At 34.1% G+C, this 26,511-nt stretch overlaps 1 protein-coding gene across 4 annotated transcripts in view; it reads left to right on the top strand.

Annotated features, from left to right (window-relative positions):
* The window catches only part of ERBB4 (erb-b2 receptor tyrosine kinase 4), a 1,221,654-nt gene that overhangs the window by 442,801 nt on the left and 752,342 nt on the right, over positions 1-26,511 (top strand). For all 4 annotated transcript variants that reach the window (XM_070458601.1, XM_070458599.1, XM_070458602.1 and 1 more), the window contains exon 2: positions 18,923-19,074. In XM_070458601.1, coding sequence (XP_070314702.1) covers positions 18,923-19,074 — 152 coding nt within the window. The remainder of the gene's footprint in view (positions 1-18,922; positions 19,075-26,511) is intronic.

Below are 26,511 nucleotides of genomic sequence, written 5' to 3'. Positions count from 1 at the left end.
TTATATCTGATATACAATAGATTAGATAACCTAGTCTATTGTCCTTGACCCTAGGAGACAGGCAGGAGCATCACTTGGAAGCCTACTGCTTCCAAGCCTATTGGTTCAGATAGAGAACTGTGATGACTTGAAGGTAAAAGCAGCCAGTCCACTGGGATGATAGAATGTCATGTTGAGCCTCCAGACATTCTGCCCATAGAGCTGAGAGGGTGTGTGTGTGTGTGTGTGTGTGTGTGTGTGTGTGTGTGTGTGTGTGTGTCTTTGTTAGTGGTTTAAGACAAGAAAGAGTTCAGCTGACTAGATTTTTACCCCAGTAACTTGGTGAAAGGAGAACCATTTATTGAGCTAGGAAGACTGGGAGATGAAAGGAGTTGGAAGGTAGAGGTGGGGAAGCCTTCTAAATCCCCCTTCTAGTTAAAAGAAAACAAAATATTTAATATTAAAAGTTAAAGTGTAAGATTAGACTTTCTGCATGTACTTACCTAAGGCCCATTTGTAAGTCTAAAATCATTATTCTTAGAAATGTAACTGTGTATCTATTTTCTTTGTTCAATGTCCACTGTGAGATAGAAAAATGAAAAGGAACTGAATAACAAAGGGAGTGAAATTTATTTAGTTATAAAGCTGATATATACTTGCTAAGATTATACTGCTCTGAAATTCCTTTATGGTATAAAACACTAGTGACTATTGCCTATAGTACCCACCATGGACTTCTAATATAAAATGTAACTGGTATGGGGCTTCTCAGGTCATTCAACAGTAAAGAATCTACCTGCAATGTAGGTGCCTCAGGAGACACAGGTTCAATCCTTGAGGCAGGAAGATCCCCTGGAGAACAAAATGGCAACCCACTCCAGTATTCTTGCCTGGGAAATCACATGGACAAAGACCTGGTGGGTTACAGTCCATGGGATAGCAAAGAACAGACAAGATTGAGCACTAACCACTAGTAATAATATAACTCTATAGTTCTAAATTTATAGAAGATAATGTATTCTAGGCATATAAACATTTCAGTTTGTTTATGCACATTTTTGCTTGATTATAACATACTAATGCTAAATCCAAATGATTAGAAACAAATATTTGTAGACGTCAACTAACTAGTAATGTGCTTTTGAATGATAATTACTTATGGAATTGTAACTGATTTTGATTCCTAGCTTTTCCACTAGTTAAGTTTGTAGTTATATTATTTAATCTTCTGGTTGTTAGTTGCCTCTTCTGTAAAAATACAGATGATGATACAGTAGTGATGATGATAATGGGTGCTTGTATGTGGAGTAAATGATAATGTGTATATAGAGCAATTAAAATAATTTCTGGTACTGCTAATGCATAGATATAAAGAGTTATTAATCATAGTAATATATCATATTAATAATTTCATAGTAATATAGTTTTAAATAATAATAATCAAATGTAATATTATACAACTATGTATAATATCAAATAATATGAAACTATATATAGAAATTAGAATGTATATGCATGCTATACCTATAATGTCTATGAATGCATATGTAGATAGAGCTATATACACATACATCCATATGCACACCATTACACACACACACACACATCATATGGTTGGTTTGCCACTGGACTTTATAGATTGCTAGGTAAATTTTATGTTTTACAATTTTTACTGTAGAATAGTTGATTTATAGGGCTTTCCTGATAGCTCAGTTGGTAAAGAATCCAATGTTGTGTTAGTTTCCACTATATAGCAAAGTGAATCAGTTATACATTACATATATCCACTCTTTTTTTAGATCTTATTCCCATATAGGTCATTGTAGAGTAATGAGCAGAGTTCCTTGTGCTATATGATATGTTCTTCTTATGTATCTTTTTTGTATCTAGTAATGTGTGTACCTCAATCCCAGCCTCCCAGTTTATTACTGCCCTGCTTCCCTCCTTGGTAGCCACAGGTTTTCTACATCTGTAACTATTTCTGTGCTGTAAATAGGTTCATTTGTACCATTTTTTAGATTCCACATATAAGTAATATCATATAATATGTGTCCTTCTCAGTCTGACTTCACTTCATTCAGTATGGCAATCTCTACGTCCATGCATGTCATTGCAAATGGCATTATTTGTTCTTTGTTTTATGGCTGAGTGGTATTCCATTGTACATTTGTACCATGTCCTCTTTGGCCATTCCTCTGTCAATGGATATTTAGGTTCCTTCCATATCCCAGCTGTTGTGAATGGTGCTGAATGAAAATTGAGGTACATTTATCTTTTTGAATTATGGTTTTCTCCAGATATACTCCCTGGAGTAGGATTGCTGAATCATACTGTAGCTCTACTTTTAGTTTTTTAATGTAACTCTTATATTCTATCTTAGAATAATATATTTTTATACTTTTCTTTCATATGATTTTAAAATACAATTTCTCAATAGTTTATACTAAAACCCAAAATGAATGTAATCTTACAAAACATGCTGTGTTTTGTAAGATTCCAAGATTATCAAATGTATTAATAGTAATTGGAATTAATATACACATTCCTATAAAAAAATGGCAAAGTATAGAGTGAATATCTTACCTTTTTAAAAATCATATATATTGAAATTATATATATATCTTAAAATTATATGTATGTGTGTGTATATGTATACATATATATACATATTCAGGGTTCAGAAATTACAGGTAGACCAAAAAGGAAAATGAATGTCATCTAGAAATCATCCAATCAGAAAGAAAACATTTTCATCATATCATTGTATTTCCTTCCCATTGAATATTATTACACACATAAACATATCGATGTACTCATCATTTCTTAAAAAAGTATGTTTGAAAAATAATTAATTTTATTAAGAAATTTTGTTTTGTTTTAGAAATCACAATGTTGAAAATAGTACAATTATATGAGACTTGTCCCTCAAAAATGTCATGTATTTTAAAATCAAATTCTGTAGTTATTATCTGATTTGCATTGTCTTCTCTACAAGGTCTAATCAGGTGGCAAATTAATTTAAGATATGAACATTTGCAAAGAATGTAACAGAGAGTTAGTTGTGTTTTATCCTGTCAGAAAGTGTCAGTAGAAATCTGAATTCCACAATAAAAGATACTTGTTGTATAACTTATCCTAAAATACATATTATTTTTGTGTCAGAAATTGAAAATTTATGTTCAGAAAAGGGATGCTTCAAATTTTAAAAGTTGATCAAATTTGTGCTGTGGTGTTAAAGGATGAAAAATAGTAGTACTGTTCCTGTTCCACCTGTATCTCTAAGTAAACAGTAAGTAATTTAAATTTTTACAATTTATCTCCTGGATAATATTTTATACATATTAACCTTGCCAGATACATATATAAAAACAAAGGCATTTATATTTTTATCTGGCAAGGCTTTTCTAGATACAAATATAAATGCTTTTGTTTTTATAACATGAGGAAATTATGTTATTTGAGGGTGAAAGTGAAGGTAGCTCAGTCCTGTCGCACTCTCTGGGGCCCCATGACTATACAGTCTGTGGAATCCTCATAGGCCAGAGTAGAGTGGGCAGCCTTTCCCCTTCCCCAGTTCCCCTTGTGGCTCATTCGGTAAAGAGTCTGCCTGCAATGCGGGAGACCTGGGTTCGACCCCTGGGTCAGGAAGATCCCCTGGAGAAGAAAATGGCAACCCACTCCAGTCCTCCTGCCTGGAAAATCCCATGGATGGAGGCGCCTGGCAGGCTACAGTCCATGGAGTCTCAAAGAGTCGGACACAACTGAGCTATTTCACTTTCACTTTCTCCAGGGGATCTTCCCAACCCAGGGATCGAATCCAGGTCTCCCACATTGCAGTAGATTTTTTAACAGCTGAGCCACAAGGGAAACCCAAGAATACTGGAGTGGGTAGCTTGTCTCTTCTCCAAAAGATCTTCCTGGCCCGGGAATTGAACTGGGGTATCCTGCATTGAAGGTGGATTCTTTACCAACTGAGCTATCAGGAAAGCCCCCATGTTATTTTAATGAGCTCTCAAAGATTCATGTTAATCTACAATGACGATGCAAGTATCATATGATTTTAAACCTTTAATTAAAGTCATTTTTCTTATCATAATTAAATAATAAATAAATAAATAAACTTATTTATAATTAAAGTCATTTTATATTATCAAAGGAAATCATAGGTTATTCTTTACATTTAAAGTTGAACTGATGCTCTGGAACTCCTATGGTTTAGTGTTGAATGTGTTGTTCTTAATACCTGTATCATCTAATTGTCTTAGGTAAGGTAAACTAAGGAACTTATAGCACATTTTGGCATTTATCTATTTTTTAATCATTACCTAAACACTTTTGACAAAACCACAGCAAGGAAAAAATTTCAAATATATATTACCATTATGTAGTGAATGTCATATCCTTATATATATTTTTAAATATTTTTCTTAAGTGTAAAAGATATTTCTAAGGTCATGTTCAGTAATAATAAAAAGTTGTTAAGCATCAACTTCGTTTTTAGATGTTATATTGAATGATGCATATTTCATTGAAAAGTTGAACTTTTGCACTGTTTCTTATTTTAGATTTTCTAAGTGCTGCTTTGTTATAATAAAGCCTCCAAGTAAGATATCACATCTTAAAAAATGTTTATTTTCCAACTTTATTGAGATATAATTAGCATATAATGTTGGGTAAATTTAAGGTGTACAACCTGTGAATTTGATAAACTTTCATAATACAAAATGATTGCTATTATAATGTTAACTAGCCCCAACATCACATCACATAATCATAATTTCTTTTTTTTTGGTGAGAACATTGAAGGTCTACTCTCTTAGGAACTATCAAGTATGTAATACAGTATTGTTAACTATAATCATCATGCTGTACAATACCCAGAATTTATTCATTTTATAACTGGAGATTTGTATCATGTTATCAACATCTTCCCATTTCTCTCATCTCTGAGACCGTGGTAACCAAGATTCTACAGTATGTTTCAGAATATAATATGGAAATGTCTCAAAAACTTAAAAATAGAACTACCATATGATCCAACAATCCCACTTTGGGATATATATCCAAAGGAAATGAGAACTGGATCTCAAAGGATATTAGATCTTTAAATCCAAAGATTAGTGAAACTTTCACTTTTTCACATCTGTGTGGTATCTGAGGCACTGTTAACTAACCTATGAGACCATGGAATGAGTAGGGAAGTTGCTAGTAATATTAGCAATGCAGTGTATTGGTAATATCTCAAAACTATGGTAAGAAAAAAATCTGAAATAAATAAAGTGAAGGAAAAAAAACTAAAAACATATATGTTCAGTCATGAGTAAGGAGCTAGAGAGAGATATGCAGGTTTCTGCTGACTGAATAAAATATTTATAAGGTATGATGTTTCTTCAGATGTAGATGCTACTGAATATATTAGTAACATCATTTACCACTGTGGCCAAGAAAGACTACCCAGAAAATTGCTCCCAACAAGTGAGGTCCATCTTTTATAATATATAATGGCAATTTTTTTTTCTGCTTCATATTTCATTGTGGATAAGATAAATATGTCTTGGTGAATTTTATTTACTGACATTGAATCAAAATCAGTTAAAAAAAAATAAACCTTAAGCAGCTTGCATTTGCTTGCATTATAAGAAAAACTCTAGAGGATTTTTATTAGAATATATACTATTGTAAATTTGAGGCACTGATCTTATTTATCTATTATTCCTTTCACACTTAGTCTAAAGCCCCATATATTGTGGTTATCCATTAGTGTTTATTGAATAAATGAAAGAACAAATGAGTGAATGACATATATTTCCCCAGTGATGGATATCTCCCTACCAAACAACTAACTATAGTTAGCATATTATAAAAATTACACACATTGTTCATCTGAATCTCTTTTAGAGGGATCAAACTACTGTTATAGAATGCCATTTCTAGAATAATAGACATTAGCTTATGAGAAAACAGTGTAAAATAAATTATGATATATTTTATCATGTAGTCTAATCAGTATTGATAGCTTATGGTGAACGATGTCAGATTCATGATCTCTGAAGAAGATTTAGCTTAGGGATCAGGGACCAGGCTTGATTACTCAGAGCTTTTGTGTGGCAGAAGTTTTATTGCAGTGAAAAGGGAGAGAAAAAATTTGTGACACAGACATCAGAGGGAGACAGAGAGTGCCCCACTTGCTAGTTTTATCAAGGCCTTATATACTTTTATCAACAAGATTAGAACTAACAATAGAAATATCTTATCAGACCTGCTCTCACAACACAAGCCTTAAGATAACAAAATTAGTCAGAAGCTTCTGTTAAGAAGAAACAAGTCCTTGAGCAAGAGAAATTGTTGTTAAATAATCATTAGTACAGAACTTAAAGAAAAACATTCCCTTGAGCAAGATGAGTTGTTTTGTTGTGTAATCATTAGCTCTGGGCTTAAAGTAAGATGGGGCTCCCCTGGTGGCTCAGATGGTAAATAATCCGCCTGCAATGTGGGAGACCTGGGTTTGATCCCCGGCTTGGGAAGATCTGGAGAAGAGCATGGCGACCCTCTCCAGTATTCTTGCCCAGAGAATCCCTATGGACAGAGGAGCCTGGCAGGCTGCAGCCCCTGGGGTTGCAAAAACTTGGACTGGACTGAGCGACTAATCATGTAAAAAAAAATTAGTCTTAAACACTATTGTCCTAACAACTCCGAGTTTAAGAAAATGCATCTTATGTGACTAAAACAATGCAATGTAGAAGAAAGTTTGTCCCTTCTCCTCCTTGAGGGCCCCCGGACTCCCTATCAACCCACCTAAAAATTTACTCTCTCACTATCGGATGGTTGCTTTTCTGTCATCCACAAGAGTTATGGTACTAAGAAATGGCTTCCAAAACTTTCAAACACTTTGTTAGAAGGTGATTTCAGACTTGGCTTTGAGTGAAGTTGGTCTGAAGACCTTAAAGGATCCTTAGCTGTCTTCTCTGTCACTTCCTCTCATTCCAGATCTAACACTGTCACACTTTTCTTTTCATTTGAAGGGATTGTTACTTTTTTAGACACAACTTAATTTTGAATGAGCAAGTTTGGATGGATGACCAAGGAGAGTGGAGTTGACCGAGACTTCTGTTTGCTGTCATAGTAGGCTCAACACTGCAAAGAGGCACAGAGAGTGGGGCAGATGGAAATAATAAGCAGCCAATATGCTGGCAGCCATGTGCTCTGACATGGAGTTTCTTCCTCCCAGAGAAGGGGCATCTTAGTGCATTTGCCTGAAGTCCCTAATTGCCCTGGAACAGCCCTAGGCTGAAGAATGCCTTAAGGGAAGAGTGCCCTTAAAAAGGAGCACGTGGGTGACGGGAGTACCATGTTTCACTCTTGCTATTTCTCAGTTTTGCTCTTTCCTGATATTGGTTGACTGAATGTGATTAGAAAACGCTTCTTGCATGTCATCAGGCAAGTAAACATTTGCTGATGCAAAGAATAAGAAAGAAAGCTTCACTCTGCAACCTTTATGAATAGAAAGGGCAAAGTCCATTTATTAATGTCTGTCTTTATCAGTGCTTAATATATCAGCCTGATAGGTGACCATAGCTTCATATTAGGAACATATAGTCTAATTCCTTTTTAAAGATACATCTAAGTGGAAAAAAAAATTCCACAGACTGCCACTTTAATTACAGTAAATGGCAAAGGTCTCAGTTATAAGCCATTACGAACAGACTAGTTTTTATTACATACAAAGGGGTAGTTGAAAGCATGATAATCTAGGGAAGAAAGATGGTTGCTAATGTTTACATACTTAGCTCCCACTGGCATTTTACCAGGTTGGAGGTTTGCACTGTCCCTCTTAATCTGAGCGAATGTCTAGATTCACAGCAAGACCTCAAGGAGAACCAGATGAGGGGGCAGATGGCAGATGACTAATTTGGCAAGCCTTGATGAGTGGAAATTGTTTGCTTTAATTGCTTGTCAAGTCCAGTACCTACATTAAAGTTAAGGACTTAGCACTTACACAGAAAATGAAATACTACAAAGTAAATAAGAAGGACTCTTTGGGTGGGGGACAGGAACGGGGTGTGAAAAATGATAAAAAGTGCAAGAGGGAATTAAACAAGATAGTGGTAAGGGGAATAATATTTCGTCTAAGAACAGATGACAGAAATGTAATTTTTAAATCTGTAGTCTTTTTATTATGTTTTTCAGCTTTCAGCATAGGAATTTTATGAGATATAATTTAAGAAAAAATATAACAAAATATGTAAAGGCAGGGAAACAATTAAGAACAGGAATTAAAATATATATGCAAGCAGTTACAAGTCAGTTTTTGATGTCCCATATAGTGCACTTAAAGCAATTTTTAATAATTTTAACCTTACTAAGCTTATCTTTGAAATGCTAAATAAAAACTACAATTATATTTTGTTATATTGGAAGACTAGTTTGGTGTAGACCATTCACAAAACACATCATTAATGAACAGGAGATAATCATGTGCAATATTTATATATATTATTTTTTATAGTCTTCGTTGATCAGTTTATTTTCTTTTGCAATATAATTTAGCTGTTTAAGCATCTTTTGGGGGTATTTAGAGACTATTGTAAGTAAATAATAGAAGTAAAAAACAGATCAATTAAATGTTAAGTGGAGCAGCACATAGCAGTATATGTAGTCAGTGGACTTGCCTTTCATCAGCCTGTTATATAGAATGCCTATGTCTTCCCTAGTTACAACTCTATTAATGAAGGTCTGTGATGCCAAATTCCCTTTTCATTTGGCTCAAGAATCATTTTTGAAAGTGATTTAGTTAATTTCAGCAGATTTCCTGTTTTGTCACTTTGGAAGTCAATAACACAGTGGCTGAAGGTAAAGAATCGACAACCACTATACGGTCCCTTATATTTTGTTTTTTAAAGGATACTGATTTTTAAATTGATAATATTTAATTTACAGTTTTATTTAATGTAAATTATAAAACAAGCATCCTATTTGATGATATTTTTAATACTTTTAGAATTAATTATATGGAGAACAAATTTTTCTGAAATATAAACCCACTTATATTATCACTTTGTATGTGATGACATCTGGTACAAATATTTTTAAATCATTGATTATTTTTGTTGTTTAGCCACTAATTCATGTTTGAGTCTTTTGCAACCCCATGGACTGTGGCCCACCAGTCTCCTCTGTCCATGGGATTTCCCAGGCAAAAATACTGAAGTGTGTTGCTATTTCCTTCTCCAGGGGATCTTCCCAACTCAGGGATTGAACCCACATCTCTTACATTGACAGGCAGATTCTTTACCACTGAGCCACCAGGGATAGGTAATTTTTAATATTAAAATAGTGGTCCAAATTAAAGAAATGAATCTAGAATTGTAATAATGGAATAATATGTGATTACTAAGAGTGGTTCATTCTGGGAATATAGGAATGGCTCAATATTTGAAACTCATTAATAATGCTTAAATTAACACAAATGTAATTAATATTAATTAATAGCAAAAAAATTAGCAACATTCAACATTCAAATCTGAAGTAAAAACCTTATAAACCCAGACACTGGAATATATAATGTAATAAAATATATATGGGACCAAGGAAAGCATTTCTGTAAAGATTAGAACAAAGATAAAAATGACTACTATGCCCATTAATTGAAAACAAATTATTCTATGAGTTCTAGACAGTACCAACCAAGAAAACAAAATAAAATAACATGATTGAAGGTCAAGTAAGTCAAGAACCTCAATTAAGAAACTTAGAAATTACAAGGTGTTAGGAATTAGCCAAGTTTTGAGGGAAAAAAAATGTCAAAGTCATCAAGAGTTTTAAAAATATGTAGTAATAATAATAATAAGCAACTCAAAAACATAACTAAAATTATTCAAAGAAACAAAAGCATAAAATGCCTAAGAACAAATATATTAAGAATGTTTTATAATTTATGTAAAAGGGCATATTTAACTCTGTTAAACATACAAGATAACTTGAGTGTGTGTGTGTTTTATATACATACAGTAAAATTGACTTATTTTGGTGTACTCTTTGCTCTGCATTTTAACTTATGTATAGATCTTTGTAATCATCACCATGGTCAGTATACAGAAGAATTCTGCCATCTCCTAAATTCCCTTCCTGATCTTTCCATCAAACCCTCACTCTCAGATCCCCATCCTCTAGCAACCATTGATTTGTTCTCTCTCCTTTGTAGTTTTGTCGTTTTTGAGAAATTTCATAACAATAGAATTGTATAGTATGTAACCTCTTGAGCCTACATTTTCCAGTGAGCATAATGGCTTTGGAAATTTCCCATGTTAACGTGGAGAAGGCAATGACACCCCACTGCAGTACTCTTGCCTGGAAAATCCCATGGACGGAGGAGCTTGGTAGGCTGCAGTCCTTGGGATCGCGAAGAGTCAGACACGACTGAGCGACTTCACTTTCATTTTTCACTTTCATGCCTTGGAGAAGGAAATGGCAACCCAGTCCAGTGTTCTTGCCTGGAGAATCCCAACGGGGGAGCCTGGTGGGCTGCCGTCTATGGGGTCGCACAGAGTCAGACACGACTGAAGTGACTTGGTAGCAGCAGCAGCAGCATGTTAACATATTAATCATCAGTTAATTTTCCTTGCTGAATAGATATTCAAGAAATTAATATATTGTTGTTGTTCAGTCTTTAAGCCTTGTCCAACTCTTTGCGACCTCATATGTATGTATATATTTATAATGTACCAGAGTTTGGTAGCATTCACCCATCAAAGAGTATCGGTTATTTCCAATTGTTGGCAAATTCAAATTTGAATAGAATTCCTTTAAACATTCATAAATAATAAATATTTTTATGGGAGCAAATTTTCATCTGTCTAGGAAAGCACCTATAAATGGGATTGGTAAGTAATTTGGTAAATGTTTAACTATATAACTTTATATGATATTGCCACAGCTTGACCTCCTCAAAGCAACTGATTACTTAGTGTAGAGTAAGTTTTATTTTATTTTTAGTAGCAGTATTTTTAAAAAATTTTTATTTTATATTGGAGCATAGTTGATTAACAATGTTGTGTTAGTCTCAAGTGTAGAGCAAAGGGATTCAGTTATACATATTCATATACTTATTCCTTTTGCCATTCATGAATTCTTTTGCCATTTAGGTTATTAAAGAATATTGAGCTATATTCCCTGTGCTATACAGTATGCTCTTGATGGTTATCTGTTTTAAATACAGCAGTATGTACACGTCAATCCCAAATTCCCAGTCTAGCCATCACCATCACCTCCCACCATCACCCCTTGTTGTAGCCATCAGTTCAGTTCAGATCAGCCCAGGCACTCAATCGTGTCCAACTCTTTGCAACCCCATGGACTGCAGCACACCAGACCTCCCTGTCCATCACCAACTCCTGGAGTTTACTCATACTCATGTCCATTGAGTTAGTGATGCTATCCAACCATTTTATACTCTGTCATCTCCTTATCCACCTGCCTTCAATCTTTCCCAGCATCAGGGTCTTTTCCAGTGAGTCAGCTCTTCACATCAGGTGGCCAAAGTATTAGAGTTTCAGCTTCAGCATCAGTCCTTCCAATGAATATTCAGGACTGATTTCTTTTAGCATGGACTGGTTGGATCTCCTTGCTGTCCAATAGACTCTCAAGAGTCTTCTCAAACACCACAGTTCAAAAGCATCAATTCTTTGGCATTCAGCCTTGTTCACAGTCCAACTCTCACATCCATACATGACTACTGGAAAAAACCATAGCCTTGTCTATACGGACATTTGTTGACAAGTAATGTCTCTGTTTTTTAATATGCTATCTAGGTTGGTCATAACTTTCCTTCCAAGGAGTAAGCGTCTTTTAATTTCATGGCTGCAGTCACCATCTGCAGTAATTTTGGAGCCCCCAAAAATAAAGTCCGTCACTGTTTCTCCATCTATTTTCCATGAAGTGATGGGACCAGATGCCATGATCTTAGTTTTCTGAATGTTGAGCATTAAGCCAACTTTTTCACTCTTCTCTTTCACTTTCATTAAGAGGCTCTTTAGTTCTTCTTCACGTTCTGCCATAAGGGTCATATTATCTCCATACCTGAGGCTAGTAGTATTTCTTCCGGCAATCTTGATTCCAGCTTGTACTTCATCTAGCCCAGCGTTTCTCATTATGTTCTCTGCATATAATTTAAATAAGCAGGGTGACAATATACAACCTTGACAAACTCCTTTCCCGATTTGGAACCACTCTATTGTTCCATGTTCAATTATAACTGTTGCTTCCTGACCTGCATACAGATTTCTCAAGAGGCGAGTCAGGTGGTCTGGTATTCCCATCTCTTTCAGAATTTTCCACAGTTTATTGTGATCCACACAGTCAAAGGCTTTGGCATAGTCAATAAAGCAGAAGTAGATGTTTTTCTGGAATTCTCTCTTGGGATTGGAATAAAAACTGACCTTTTTCAGTCCTATGGCCACTGCTGAGTTTTCCAAATTTGCTGGCATATTGAGTGCAGCACTTGCACAGCATCATCTTTTAGGATTTGAAACAGCTCAGCTGGAATTCCATCACCCTCCACTAGCTTTGTTCCTAGTGATGCTTCCTAAGGCCTGCTTGAGTTCACATTCCAGGATGTCTGGCTCTAGTGAGTGATCACACCATAGTGATTATCTGGGTCATGAAGATCTTTTTTGTACAGTTCTTCTGTGTATTCTTGCCACCTCTTAGTGTCTTCTGTGCCTCTTAGGTCCATGCAATTTCTGTCCTTTATGAGCTCATCTTTGCATGAAATGTTCCCTTGGTATCTCTCATTTTCTTGAAGAGATCTCTAGTCTTTCCTATTTTATTGTTTTCCTCAATTTCTCTGCACTGATCACTGAGGAAGGCTGTTTATCTCTCCTTGCTGTTCTTTGTAACTCTGCATTCAAATGGGTATATCTTTCCTTTTCTCCTTTGTTGCTTCTCTTCTTTCCACATCTTTTTGTAAGGCCTCCTCAGACAGCCATTTTGTTTTTTTGCATTTCTTTTTCTTGGGGATGGTCCTGATCCCTGCCTCCTGTACAATGTCATGAACCTCTGTCCATAGATCATCAGGTACTCTATCAGATCTAGTCCCTTGAATCTATTTCTCAATTCCACTGTATAATCATAAGGGATTTGATTTAGGTCATACCTGAGTGGTCTAGTGGTTTTCCTTACTTTCTGCAATTTGTCTGAATTTGGCAATAAGGAGTTCATGATCTGAGCCACAGTCAGCTCCTATTCTTGTTTTTGCTGACTGTATAGAGCTTCCTCACCTTTGGCTGCAAAGAATATAATCAATCTGATTTTGATGTTGACCATCTGGAGATGTCCATGTGTAGAGTCTTCTCTTGTGTTTTTGTAGCCATAGTTTGTTCTTTTAAGACTGTGAGTCTTTCCTGTTTTGTAAATAAGTCCACTTGCATCTTTTTTTTTTTTAGATTCTGCAGATAGGCAGTATCATATACTTGTCTTTCTCTGTCTGAGAAGGAAATTACCATATTACTTCACTTAATATGGTAATTCCCCGGTCCATCCATGTTGCTGCAAATGGCATTATTTCATTCTTTTCTAATTGTAATGTAATATTCCATTTTATATGGGCTTCCCAGGTAGTGCAATGGTAGAAGTATCCACCTGTCAGTGCAGGAGATGCAGAAGTTGCGAGTTCAACCCCTGGGTTGGGAAGATCCCTTTAAGCAGAAAATGGCAACCCACTCCAGTATTGTGTATACATATATATATATATATATCACATCTTTTTCATCCATTCATCTGTCAGTGGACATTTCAGTTGCTTCCATGTGTTGACTCTTGTAAACAGTGCTGCAGTGGGCATTGGGGTTTATCCTTTCCATTGTATGCTTTTGGATCATGTTTTTCTCCGGGTACATGCCCAGGAGTGGGATTGCAGGGCTATATGGTAGTTCTATTTTTAGTTTCTTAAAGAACCTCCATGCTGTTCTCCATAGTGGCTATGCCAATTTATGTTCCCACCAACAGTAGAACAGGTTTTAAATATGTATTTTAGAAATAAATTCAATCACAAAATTTTTGAACTTGAAGGAAACGTAAAGAAAAGAGAAAATTGGAACCATTAAGAAGAAAATAATTGTCCCATTTTACACAGCTAAAAAACGTTGGAGGAATGGGGTCCCAACCTTCATTGTCCTTGGCCAGTGATCATTTCTTTATATCAGACTGATTGCACATCGCTTTGCAAGCCTTTTTAAAAATTTGATTTAATATATTGCATAATGTATACATATTATATATATGTGTGTGTGTGTATATATATATATATATATTTGATTATATAACATTAGTTAACAATTACCTCTATCAGTCAGTCAAATATTGTGCAAAGCAAGTTAACGTGTACTCACTCATTTAAATTTATGAGATGGTGGTGGTTACTATGTTCATTTTACAGATGAGGAAATAGAATGACAGAGAGGCCAAGTAACTTGCTCAAGGTTAATTGCAGGCCAGTTATTGAACTAGACTTTAATGCTGGACATCTGGCTTTAGGCTCTGTGTTATTCACCTCTAAATTGTGTTTATTGTCAGGAGCACTCAACACAGACACAGAGACTCCAAGTGACTAAGTGACTTGCTCAAGTTCATTCAGCTCTTAAATGTGGAAGGACCAGCATTTGATCCTGTGCTGATTGTTTCTCCAAAGTCCATTTTATTTATTCAATGAATATTGACTGATAGTCTGCTATGTGTCTTTAAGTGTTGAACAGAGAAAGGCCTCTAACACTGGAGCTTGCATTCTAATATAGAGATATTTAATAAGCAAGAAAACAAGCAAGCATATAATTTCAGATAGCAGTAAAACAAAAATCAAGAAGGCAAAAAAGACAGAGCATGATGAATGGGAATCTGCTATTTTAGATAAGATAGTCAGAAAAGGCTTTTCTGAAAGAGTGACATTTGAGTAAAGATCCTAATATACATTCTACAAGTTATAGTATGAAGTTTGAATCTTTTAATAAATGCTAAAAACCAAGGATTGTTTTCAGTGAGAATGACGTGAATGATTGATGTTTTTTAAAAAGATCATTCTGGCGTCTGGACAAAGAATTATAGTAAGGAATTAAGTCAGTTAGGAGGCTCCTGTCAAAAGTCTAGGGCAGATATAACCTTGGTGTCTTGGATTAAATAACTTTAGTAGAAGTGGCTTTCTCAGTGGCTCAACAGTAAAGAATCTGCCTGCCAAGGCTGGAGACATAAGAGAACAGGGTTTGATCCCTGGATTGGGAAGATTCCCTGCAGAAGGGCATGGGAACCCACTCCAGTATCCTTGCCAGGAGAATCCCATGGACAGAGGAGCCTGGCAGGCTACAGTCCAAAGGTTCATGACACAGTCCTAAGGTTCAGTTGTGTGACACAACTGAAGTGACTTAGCATGCACACGAAGAAGTAGTAACAAATTTGGCCCCATTTCAATATATATATTTTGAACATAGAACTGCAGGAATTCTTTGTGTAACTATAATAGCACTCAGTAGTCTCTGAAGTTGTGCGCTACTTCTGATATTTTCTTTATTTTATATTTTTAATGAAAATTTTAATACCCAAGAGGGTACATCAAGCTAAAGTATGTTTATTATGGTAACCTTTCTGAAAGAGAAAGCACTTAGTGTTAAATCAGATTTCTTTTAAAAAAGAGAACTTTTATCAAGTTACCAAATATTTCTTTATGCAGACAGTCCCTGAATGTTATACACATATTATATACGTGGCTTATATATACTGCTTACTGATTTCCTTACTGTGTGCATGAACAACTTCATGAACCCTTATGAGAAACCTTGGGCGTTTTAATCAATGTGTATTTTTCATGATACTAGGTCAACAGTAGATGATAATTAAATAATTACTCATTTCTCAATATCTCATATAGGCATTTGATTTGAAAGTTAGGCAAAAATATTGATTCAATTATTTTTTTCCCTCTTTTTGTCATCTTGAGTAAGCAAATGGAGGGCTGGTTTCCATAGTCATAATAAGCCTGGAGGCAATCATTGATTTTTTAGTATTAATATGGATATTGTTAATGTTTTTTCTTTGTGTTTCTAATATATTTGCCCCATGAATAAATGAATAATTTTGTTAACCAACCTTTGTAAATTGCTAGAAACTCCTAATTATAGTCTTATTTTTTTTTTTTTTACTGAATGAGGATCATGTAGGTCACTCACTGTTGGATACAAATCTTAAGAAGTCTGAAAAACCCATGTTTGCAACTATAGCTACATTTGTAATGGAATCAATACTAAATAGAATAATTGGTGATTTTATTAAAGCTTCACATATAGCTTTATTCCTGGAGTTCAGTTGAAATGAAAACTCTAGGGAGCATATGTAAATTCAGGATTTTTGAAGCTTGATTATTGTGAACTTATAGTTTAAGGACTTTTTAATAACGTTGGCAAAGGGGACTGAATTTTGTTAAACTTGTTTTGGCTGGTGAAAAAGATTTTTCAATTCCGTTTGATAAACAGCTTTGTGAAATCAATGAAACTTGATGGTTTAAGCATTGTCTTGTATACATTGCCTGATTGTAAAATCGATTGACAAATGGAAGTTGTGAGGCATTCAGTGAAGCCTTCATGAAGAGAAATACAAATGATTTTTTATGCATCTATCCAAACTAGTTCTTAAAAAATCAAGTCTGTCTGTCAAGATGAAAGTTAGGAGGAATGTATTACTGGATTTAGATAGCTTGACTACAACATAAATATAAGGAAAGCCTCACTGAGGCAATTTTTTAACTGAAACTGTGTTAACCAGAAACTACCCAAATCAGAATGTTTGAGAATATTCTGATTATTTAGAATATCTGCTTATTGAATTATATTTTGTGTTGATGAAAGATAATTTTAAATATACTTATTCTAATTTTCTGTTTTCACATAGTACTACAAAATACAGCTGATCACTTTTGAACAATGAAAATTTTTCTGACTTGCAGTTTATTTTCTGAATACAAGTTATGCTTATTTTTATGGCGATTAAATTAATTATTAAATATTTTTTTGCAAAGCATCATGCTATATAGCTCAGCAGATAGACAATAATGATTAATATATTTCATCTGTCTTCAAAAAGCTTACAGCATTTGTGTCTTATATAAAGAGATTTTTGCAATAATAATAATTTCATATTCTATATTCTTTTTGTATATGCAGAATGAGAAAGATGCAAAAATACATAGGCACTACAATTATAGTGATAAACTTTCTGCCAAAATTGTTTAAGCTTTTACAGGAAAGGTCAGAATGCACTTAATATTTTAGAAACCTTTTCATTTAGATGTTTACGTATTGATTTTTGTACATGTTTTATTTTCAACCAAAGGAAACTTGTATAACATAAGCTACATATAAATTGTAATGTGACATTATATACATTTTAGAAATGGTGAGTAAGTTTATTAATCAATCCTTAATTACCCTCATCAATAGTTGCGTTAAAATATAAGCTTGTCCTGTTTGGAATTGAAAATAATTGAAATATACATTTCATAAGCCCACATAATAGTAACTTTTTCTCAACAGACATTTTACAAGTTATAAAACTTCTGTGAGCAGTAAAAATAAAAATCGTGTATTAAGAGTGTTTTTTAGGGTCTCTAGAGTACATTAGGGCTTCCCTGATGGCTCAGCGATAAGGAATCTGACTGCCAATTCGGGAGACATAGGAGATGCAGCTTTGACTCCTGGGTTGGGAAGAGCCCTTGGAGGAGGAAATGGCAACCCATTCCACTATTCTTGCCTGGAAAATCCCATGGACAGAGGAGCTTAGCAGACTACAGTCCATGGGGTCACAGAGTCAGACACGACTGAAGCAAATTAGCCCACTTATTGTTTGTAGTATATGTTTATAAATGTTTCAGTCTAAGATTTTTAATATTTGCATTTTAAAAGGTAGCATTTTCGAGGGCTTAAAAGCCCAAGTTTTAATTCTGTAGAAAATTTACTAAGATCAGATTAGTTTGCAACACAGAAATCTCATTTTTAAATAAAATTTTTACTTTTATCATAGCCCAAGTTTTAATTCTGTAGAAAATTTACTAAGATCAGATTAGTTTGCAACACAGAAATCTCATTTTTAAATAAAATTTTTACTTTTATCATCTTCTGATTTTTATTTACATATATATATGTGTGTAGAATGAATTATAAGTTTAAAAGAAAATCTGGTTTGAGTGAAATTAAATCAATATATTTGATTTATATATTTGTGCTTTATATACTCACAGCAAATATGGTTATTTATCTCCTTGTTATATGTGTCTGTGGAACCCATGCCTTCTTAGTCTCTGTGGTTAGTATATACAGTTTATGAGTGTGAATGCATTATGACACTTATATGTGGAATCTGAAAAAGCCAAACTTAATAGAAACAGAGAGAAGAATGGTGGCTACCAGCGACTTGGGAATGAGGAAATGGGGAGATTTTGGTCAACAAGTGCAAACTTCCAGTTTTAAGATGAATAAATTCTGTGGATCTAATGTACACCATGGTGATTATAGTTAATAATACTCTATTACATTCTTGAAAGTTGCTGGAAGAGAAAGTCTGAAGTGTTCTCATGACACATACACACGCACAACGATGGTAGTTAAATGACATGATGGTGATGTTAGCTAACGCTGTGGTGGTAATCATTTTGCAATATATAAGTGTATCAAAACCACACATGTTCATACATTAAACTTACACAATATTATGTCAATTATGATTCAGTAAAACTGAAAAATGAAAGTGAACATATTTATCAGTGTGTGATTATGGATTTTAAAAGGATTCAAAATATTTGCATTCAGGAAATTGGAGTAGATGGTTGTAGAGCAGAGTTGAGGGAGATATTATCATGGCTCCTGTCGTACAAAGTTGGCATAACATCCCATGTTTCTTCTTGTCTTGACAGTGTGTGCAGGCACAGAGAATAAGCTGAGCTCTCTGTCTGACCTGGAGCAGCAGTACCGAGCCTTGCGCAAGTACTATGAGAGCTGCGAGGTAGTCATGGGCAACCTGGAAATCACCAGCATCGAGCACAACCGGGACCTCTCCTTCCTGCGGGTAAAGCTGACGCTTTCTCTTCTTTCTGTGAGTGGACAGTGCTGTCATGATGCATAAAGACCGAGGAGCTTCTTGTATTTGATGGCTATGCTCTCCTGCTCTGCCTGACCATGACTATAGGCATGGAGGAGATATGACATTCCAAGGCACACTCTGGGAAAGAAAACGAGTGACATGCCATCATGATTGACACCTTGAGTTTAGGACAAATACTATTGTCTTAAGATTGATGAAAGATTCTGTCAGAGTGTAGGCCATGACTTCCAGCGGGTGTGTCTTTTTCTGAATGTCAGCCAAGAGGAAAACTGTAGACCACTTTGGAATTTTTAAACTATTTTATATCACCATAATGAGCGTAATGCTGTTAATTTTAGAAGAAAAGTGACATCTGTTTTTCAAAACCAACAAATTACTTAGACTAGTAGAAGATCACACATAGATATATAAGTTGACATACGCATGTATGTAATTGCAAACACACATATATGACATCACCCAGGGACAACAAGTCCTTTTGCAGACTTGTTTTGATTCTCATTTATCCTTACCTGTTATTCCTGTTATTAGTACTTAATGCCTGCAGTTTCTTAAGTTTTGCTTCAACTGGAAAAGTATAGGAAAATCTGAACTTCAAAGGAACTTTGACAAAGTGAGATGAGGATGTGGCATTTTGTAAAACTGATAATTTATTCTTTATATAAGAGTTAGTAGGATATATTTTAAATAATAGCATTCCTAGAATATACTCAGTCTTATTTTCAATAGTATTTACACACTTCTCAGGAACACTGTCTTATATCTATGAAAATATGAATAATGCTTTGAATACTGATTCTGTAAACTATTTGGTAGATGGTAAATTATTTAGAGAACTGTGATAATTTTAATAATTCTATACTTAGACAAGAAGTAAAAAATAATGATTTTGAAATACTTTGAATGCAATAAACATGTCTAGAAATAATAACAACCTCAGAAAATGTACCACTTCAAAACTTAAGTAACACTATGAGACTTACAGTATCTGCTTTTAAAATGACTGTCATACTAGTATTGATATAGGGAATTAAGGTGTTTCTATATTCTGTTGTTTGGTTGCTAGAAATCTAATTCTACAAGTTGTGTAGTTTGTATTAACTATGATGTTTACTTATGACATCTTTGTTTATCAAGAGTAGATAGCAAAATGTATCTAAATCCTTGAGTGAGAAGACCTTAAAATAATAGCTTTTTTTTTTTTTCTGTTTTGCAATATTGTTTTGAGAAATGAACAGGTACACCTGTCCTAGAAAAACTTCTTTGAAGGAGTGCATATGAGTATTAATTATTAAAATTTGCTTGCAGTATTCTAACTGTCTTGATTATTTTCAGATAAGCTGTATTCTTCAATATCAAAATTAAAACTTGGTAGCAAATACTATAGATTTGTAGATTTAGTTAGAAATGTCAAGAAACTCAATGATATTATAGAAAAGGAAAAACTGAGAGATGTTTTCAGAAACAGGGAAACTAGGTTAAATGATCTTTTAGAACAGAATAATATAATAAAATTTTAAAAGGCAATCTAAGGTCTTAGTTTTTCTTCTTGTATTTCCCCTGCTTTATATGGAACTAGATTTCACTGGCTTAACAAAAAAATAGCATCAGTACTGTAAGTGAGAGTCTTTAAATAATATAAAATTATCTTGATTATTATATAATTTTATCATTCTTGGTCTCTTTTAAGATTGCAAAATAGAATGATTGAAAATTGACTTAATCTTAGAAATATGAAAGTAGCATATAAATTTTTGAGCATCATGGTCTATACTGTTGGATATTCTACTTTTTTAGAAAATATTTTGAAGTTAAAAAAAAAGTAAAATTAACAGATTTTATAAAGAAAAAAATAAGGGGGACTAAAGGTTTATACTTGGAGCAAGAAATAAGTTATTTGTTTAAAAAAGTAATTATTGGCTCCTAAGAAACACCTCTAAAAATTCATGTAAGCTTTATACTATAAACTCATGAAAATATCTTGGTTTTAATCTATTTAACAATAACTGCAATAGGTTTTCTTTTTGTTTTTGGCTTACTAGTGACACTGTTTTTTTTTGTTTCACTTGTATCTTTTGTTCTTTTGGAAAATCATCATTTCTAATTGTGCTGTATATCATTCACTCAACAAATAGTCTTAGCCCAAAGATACAATAGCAAGTTATCTATTGCCCTTGGCTTCAACAATATTGCAGTCTTATAGAGTGTTACAGATTTGTAATATATAGTTATTGTATCTATGAGTGTGTGTGCATATATACATTTACATGCAAATACAAAATTTTGTAGTTGACAATACAGAAATAAGAAATCAGAGTCATAATGAAGGTATAAGTCTTGTATTAATTGTAAGTGTGGGTGCTGAACGCAGAAAGAAATAGGCAATTCTAAGGATTCAGGAAAGATTTCAGCAGAGATGTGCTTGGATTGAGTCATGAAAAAATGAATAGGGGCTCACAATGGAGGTGGGTGAGAGGACATTCCAGTGGGTTTAATATAAGTTAAGGCTTAGAAAGAAGGCCCTAAGTCAGAGTCAAATGTGTATCTACTGTTACTGCTTTAGGTTCTAGACATGTGCATTCAAATGAATCAAATAGTGCTCTTCCTCTCATGGGGCTTACAGGGTAGTGTGGATAAAGATATACTGTGGGATGGAATAAAGTCTTAAGTTGGAGAGATTGAGATCTTGGTACTATAGATAAATATGTAGCACCTAAATGGCACCCAGCACCCAATGCCATCAGCACCCAAATGGCAAACTAGCATTTAGGGATTAGATGAAAGAGTGAAGGGAGACAGACCTGTATTAGCCCAAGAAGTGGTCCAAGGTCAAAATTCTCAACATGTCCCATCCTCTGTTTTTCGGTAAATTCAGTATAAAATCTTAACTGCTTATATTCATGAGCTCTGAATCTAGTCTTGTTAGCTGAAATCTTCATACTACTGTATTGGATGAGCTATTATTTCTAACTGCACTTTACAATATGAGAGCTTTCCATTTAACATAAAATGTAATTCATTTGTGTTCTTAGTAGCTTGCTTCCTAGAAAATACATAATCTGTACAATATTGATACCTTGCAAGAAGTAGAGTTCATGTAAAGGAAATCTATTAATAGTTATTTTACATTATGTTACCATTTTTTATAAATTTTGAATTGTATGAGTGAATTGGGAACTTTAATTAACTTATGCTATGGCTTATATAGCCCTCATATATGTTTACATATAACTGTAATGCACTGACCCACTTATAGAGGTATGCAGTGTCCCTTCTTTTAAGAATGGTCCATATCTACAATGTGTTTAGAAAGACATCATAGATAGGGATTTTGAATTCCATTTTGAAATTTATGTTGTCATTAAGAACTTAAGAAATTATCTTTGCTTTAAAAATATTTCCCATCCTTATTTTCATCTCTGACTAACAAGGTTATAGTGTTGTTTTTTTCCTTGTTTTGTTTTGTATGAAACCACTCTAATGTCTGTGATTCATGAAAGCAGGTTAACTGTCATTCTGTTCATCTCTTTTACTATCTGAATACTCAGTGTCTAGAACAGTGCCTAAAGTTTTGTAGCTTTTCATTATTTGTTGAATGGAAAAATATGTTATCCTAAATACTTTAATTATTCTTAATTATAAATCATTATTTCATATGGGAGATATTCTCTAGATGAGTTTGTGGGACTCTCCTCATGTTATTAATATTTCAGTGTGACAGCTCACAGGTCAGATGTTTGGACATAAGACACAGGCTGGGTCAATCAGAATCAATTCCCAATGAAGATTTGGAATTGTGACAAAGAACATTGTTTTTTATCTGTTAGCTTCTTGACCACTTGGGTACCAGAACTCAGTTTTTTTTTTTTTTTTTTAATTTTTTGTATTTTGATTTTTTGAGTGTAAGAGCTGTGCAAACAACAGAACAGAGCCAACACTGAATCTGACATAGAAACCGGGGAAAGAGATCATTCAACCCAAATTAACAGGGAGGGCAGCTGCCAGTCTGCTTCTGAAGATTGAGTGCATCCCAGCCATTGAGCCCATAGGATACCTTGGAACTTGTTAGTATAACTTTGAAGTTATTTCCCCTTTTTTTCCCTTAAACTAGATAGGTTTGTTTTCTTTTACTGTTACTAAAATATCCTATCTAGTATATCTCCCAAGATCTCAAGGACATCACAGAAGTGGATCATTTAAATTGGATTGAAGATGTGTCTGTATATAATACCCCCAAAAAATAAAACTCTGTAATGCTTTGTACCTACTTTGTTAATCTTTGTTAGATATATGTTATTAAAATACTTTAAAATGCATTCTTTCAAGATTATTTTATTGTATCAAACCCAGTGTTTATCCCTAGATGCACCTTTTCACCAGCTTTGTTGTAACCTTGAGCTTTTATATTTCTTTTTGGGAAAAAAAAAATGTAGTTGATAGTGTTTAACATTAGACTCTTGAGATACTGCATAGTTGGCTAGAAAAAGGCCCTAAAACTTATTTACTATGTATTTTATCACTGTCACAGGGTTAAGACTTATAATAGAAAACAGCAAGGCATAAAAATCACAGATTTTGTGCTATTGTCTTACATTTTGTGAACTCTCTACAACAAAACCAAGTATAGCAAGTAATGGGAATGAACTATTAGACCTTTTACCCTCATTAAAATTCTTGCCAATATCTCTCCTTTGTCATCCCATTGGTCTTTCTTGCTGCTGCTGGCATGCTGTAACTGAGAGCTTCTAACAGGATGCCTGACCTGCTAGCTTTTGTACTTTAAATGTATTTTCTCTGTTTTATATATTTACTTTAAGCAGGTAAGTTTTAAGTGCCAAATAAGTGTAAAGCAATGTGATGAATAATGTAGAGTATATATAAGGACTGTTAATATCTATCTGCAACCATTGTTATAATAGGTGATTGCTTTTAATTTCTGGCTTGAATTCAGTTGTTTGTGAATTGCTTTGGAAAATGTGTAGTTTTAAAAAATTAATTAATTTATTTTAATTGGAGACTAATTACTTTACAATATTGTGGTGGGGTTTTTGCCATACATTGACATGAATAAACCATGGTATACATGTGTCACCCCCATCCCAGACCCCGCTCCCACCTCCCACCCCATCCCATCCCTCAGGGTTGTCCCAGTGCGCTGGCTCTGAGTGCCCTGTTTCATGCACTGAACTTGGACTGGTCATCTATTTCACATCTGGTAATAGCACATCAGTGCTATTCTGTCAAATCATCCCACCCTCACCTTCTCCCACAGAGTCCAGAAGTCTGCTGCTTCTATCTGTGTCTCTTTTGCTGTCTCTCATAAAGGGTTGTCGTTACCATCTTAACGACCAAATTGGTCATTACCAATTTATGGTAAATGCCATTTACTAGCCTCCGACTAATAAAAATAAATGAAAAAAAAATAATAATTCATGAGGATGTGAGGAATATAAAAATCTATACATATGAGGAGTCATTTAACTTGTTATGCCTAAGATATTTCTTCCCTGTTTACATTCTAAGTTAATATTGTTCACATATTCACAAGGTTGTTGAAAAGTATGAGTAATAAAAATCTGTAAAATGATTTTAAAAAATTCCGTATATATGTGTTAATATAGTGTATTGGTGTTTTTCTTTCTGGCTTAATTCACTCTGTATAATAGGCTCCTGTTTCATCCATCTCAATTGAACTGACTCAAATGTGTTCTTTTTAATGGCTGAGTAATATTCCATGGTGTATATGTACCACAGCTTCCTCATCCATTCGTCTGCTGATGGGCATCTAGGTTGCTTCCATGTCCTGGCTATTATAAACAGTGCTGGGATGAACATTGGGGTGCACGTGTCTCTTTCAGATCTGGTTTCCTTGGTGTGTATGCCCAGAAGTGGGATTGCTGGGTCATATGGCAGTTCTATTTCCAGTTTTTTAAGAAATCTCCACACTGTTCTCCGTAGCGGCTGTACTAGTTTGCATTCCCACCAACAGTGTAAGAGGGTTCCCTTTTCTCCACACCCTCTCCAGCATTTATTGCTTGTAGACTTTTGGATAGCAGCCATTCTGACTGGCATGAGATGGTACCTCATTGTGGTTTTGATTTGCATTTCTCTGATAGCGAGTGATGTTGAGCATCTTTCCATGTGTTTGTTAGCCATCTGTGTGTCTTCTTTGGAGAAATGTCTGTTTAGTCATTTGGTCCATTTTTTGATTGGGTCAGGAAAATGTGTGTTTTAAGAAGCAATGAAGAAATCAATTTATTTAGCACTTGATCAATTGACCTGGAATATTACAGTGTCAGTAATTCATTAGACTTCTCTGTGCTGCTTAAATCATTTAAGGAAGCTTAAATCTTAATGATTAAACATACGTTTTATTACTGAAAAAGAAATAAAATAAATTGATAAGTTAAGACATCTTTTCAAAGAGCAGCATTAATATTTTGTTATTGGTAGCAAAAGGTAATAACTTTGAAAAAAACAAGAAAGTATAATTTTTTAAAGCAAAAATATTTTAGAGGTATCTGTTCTCAGATAATGAATAACACATGCTGCAGTTGGAATGCAACAGATTTTGGGAAAAAAATCTTCTTTTATTGTATAGTTGACAGAGCTATAAAGAATTTTATTTAATATATAAGAAATAGTGCCATCTAAAACTGTCTTTCTAAAATAAAACTCCAGTTTTATTTCTTTATAGAAATCATATAAATCATTCATTTTTCTTTACTAAAGAAAATGTCCTATTCTTAAATCCAAATATCATCTTTGTCTTTTAGTTAATCATTAGTATTTTATAATGCTATGGAACTATCATACTTTTTTATTATACACACCCATGTATATATAAGCATATATATACATTTTTAAGGTATAAGGATGGACTTACATTACTTCATTCTTATACTTACACATAGTTACTCTTCTGACTAAGGACAAATATTTGCAGAAAAGCAGATACATCTGTAGCTAACAGAATGCAAGATGGTGACTGCTTCACTGAAACCTAAGACCTTGGCTTCATTAGCATGGCTTTGATACAATAAATCAGGGATGATGCTGAGCAATAATGAGTTTCAAGTTGCAACAAGCAATCCCGCTTTCATCTGTTTCTTAGCTGTTTCCAGTAAGAGTGAACAACTAGTTGTGTTCAATATAAAATTCTGAAATATTTACATTTCGTCCTACTTCTAGCCTTAGGATGTATCTTTTATTCCCCTCTGGCAGTTCAAAGCAGATGACTGAAATTAAATCCAACTGTGTGTGGAGGGGGTTTATATTTGTTTTGTGTTGTTTCCATATCTTGTTGCCTCACACTGAACTCTGCCTGGGCTAAGCTATCTGCTGTGTAGTATGATTTAGCAAAATCCTACACTGAAAAGCTCATCCTTAAAATAGATAATT

The sequence above is a fragment of the Odocoileus virginianus genome, chromosome 30 (genome assembly GCF_023699985.2).
Source record: "Odocoileus virginianus isolate 20LAN1187 ecotype Illinois chromosome 30, Ovbor_1.2, whole genome shotgun sequence".
NCBI classification, from domain to species: domain Eukaryota; kingdom Metazoa; phylum Chordata; class Mammalia; order Artiodactyla; family Cervidae; genus Odocoileus; species Odocoileus virginianus.
This window is presented reverse-complemented; position numbering and strand designations above follow the sequence as displayed.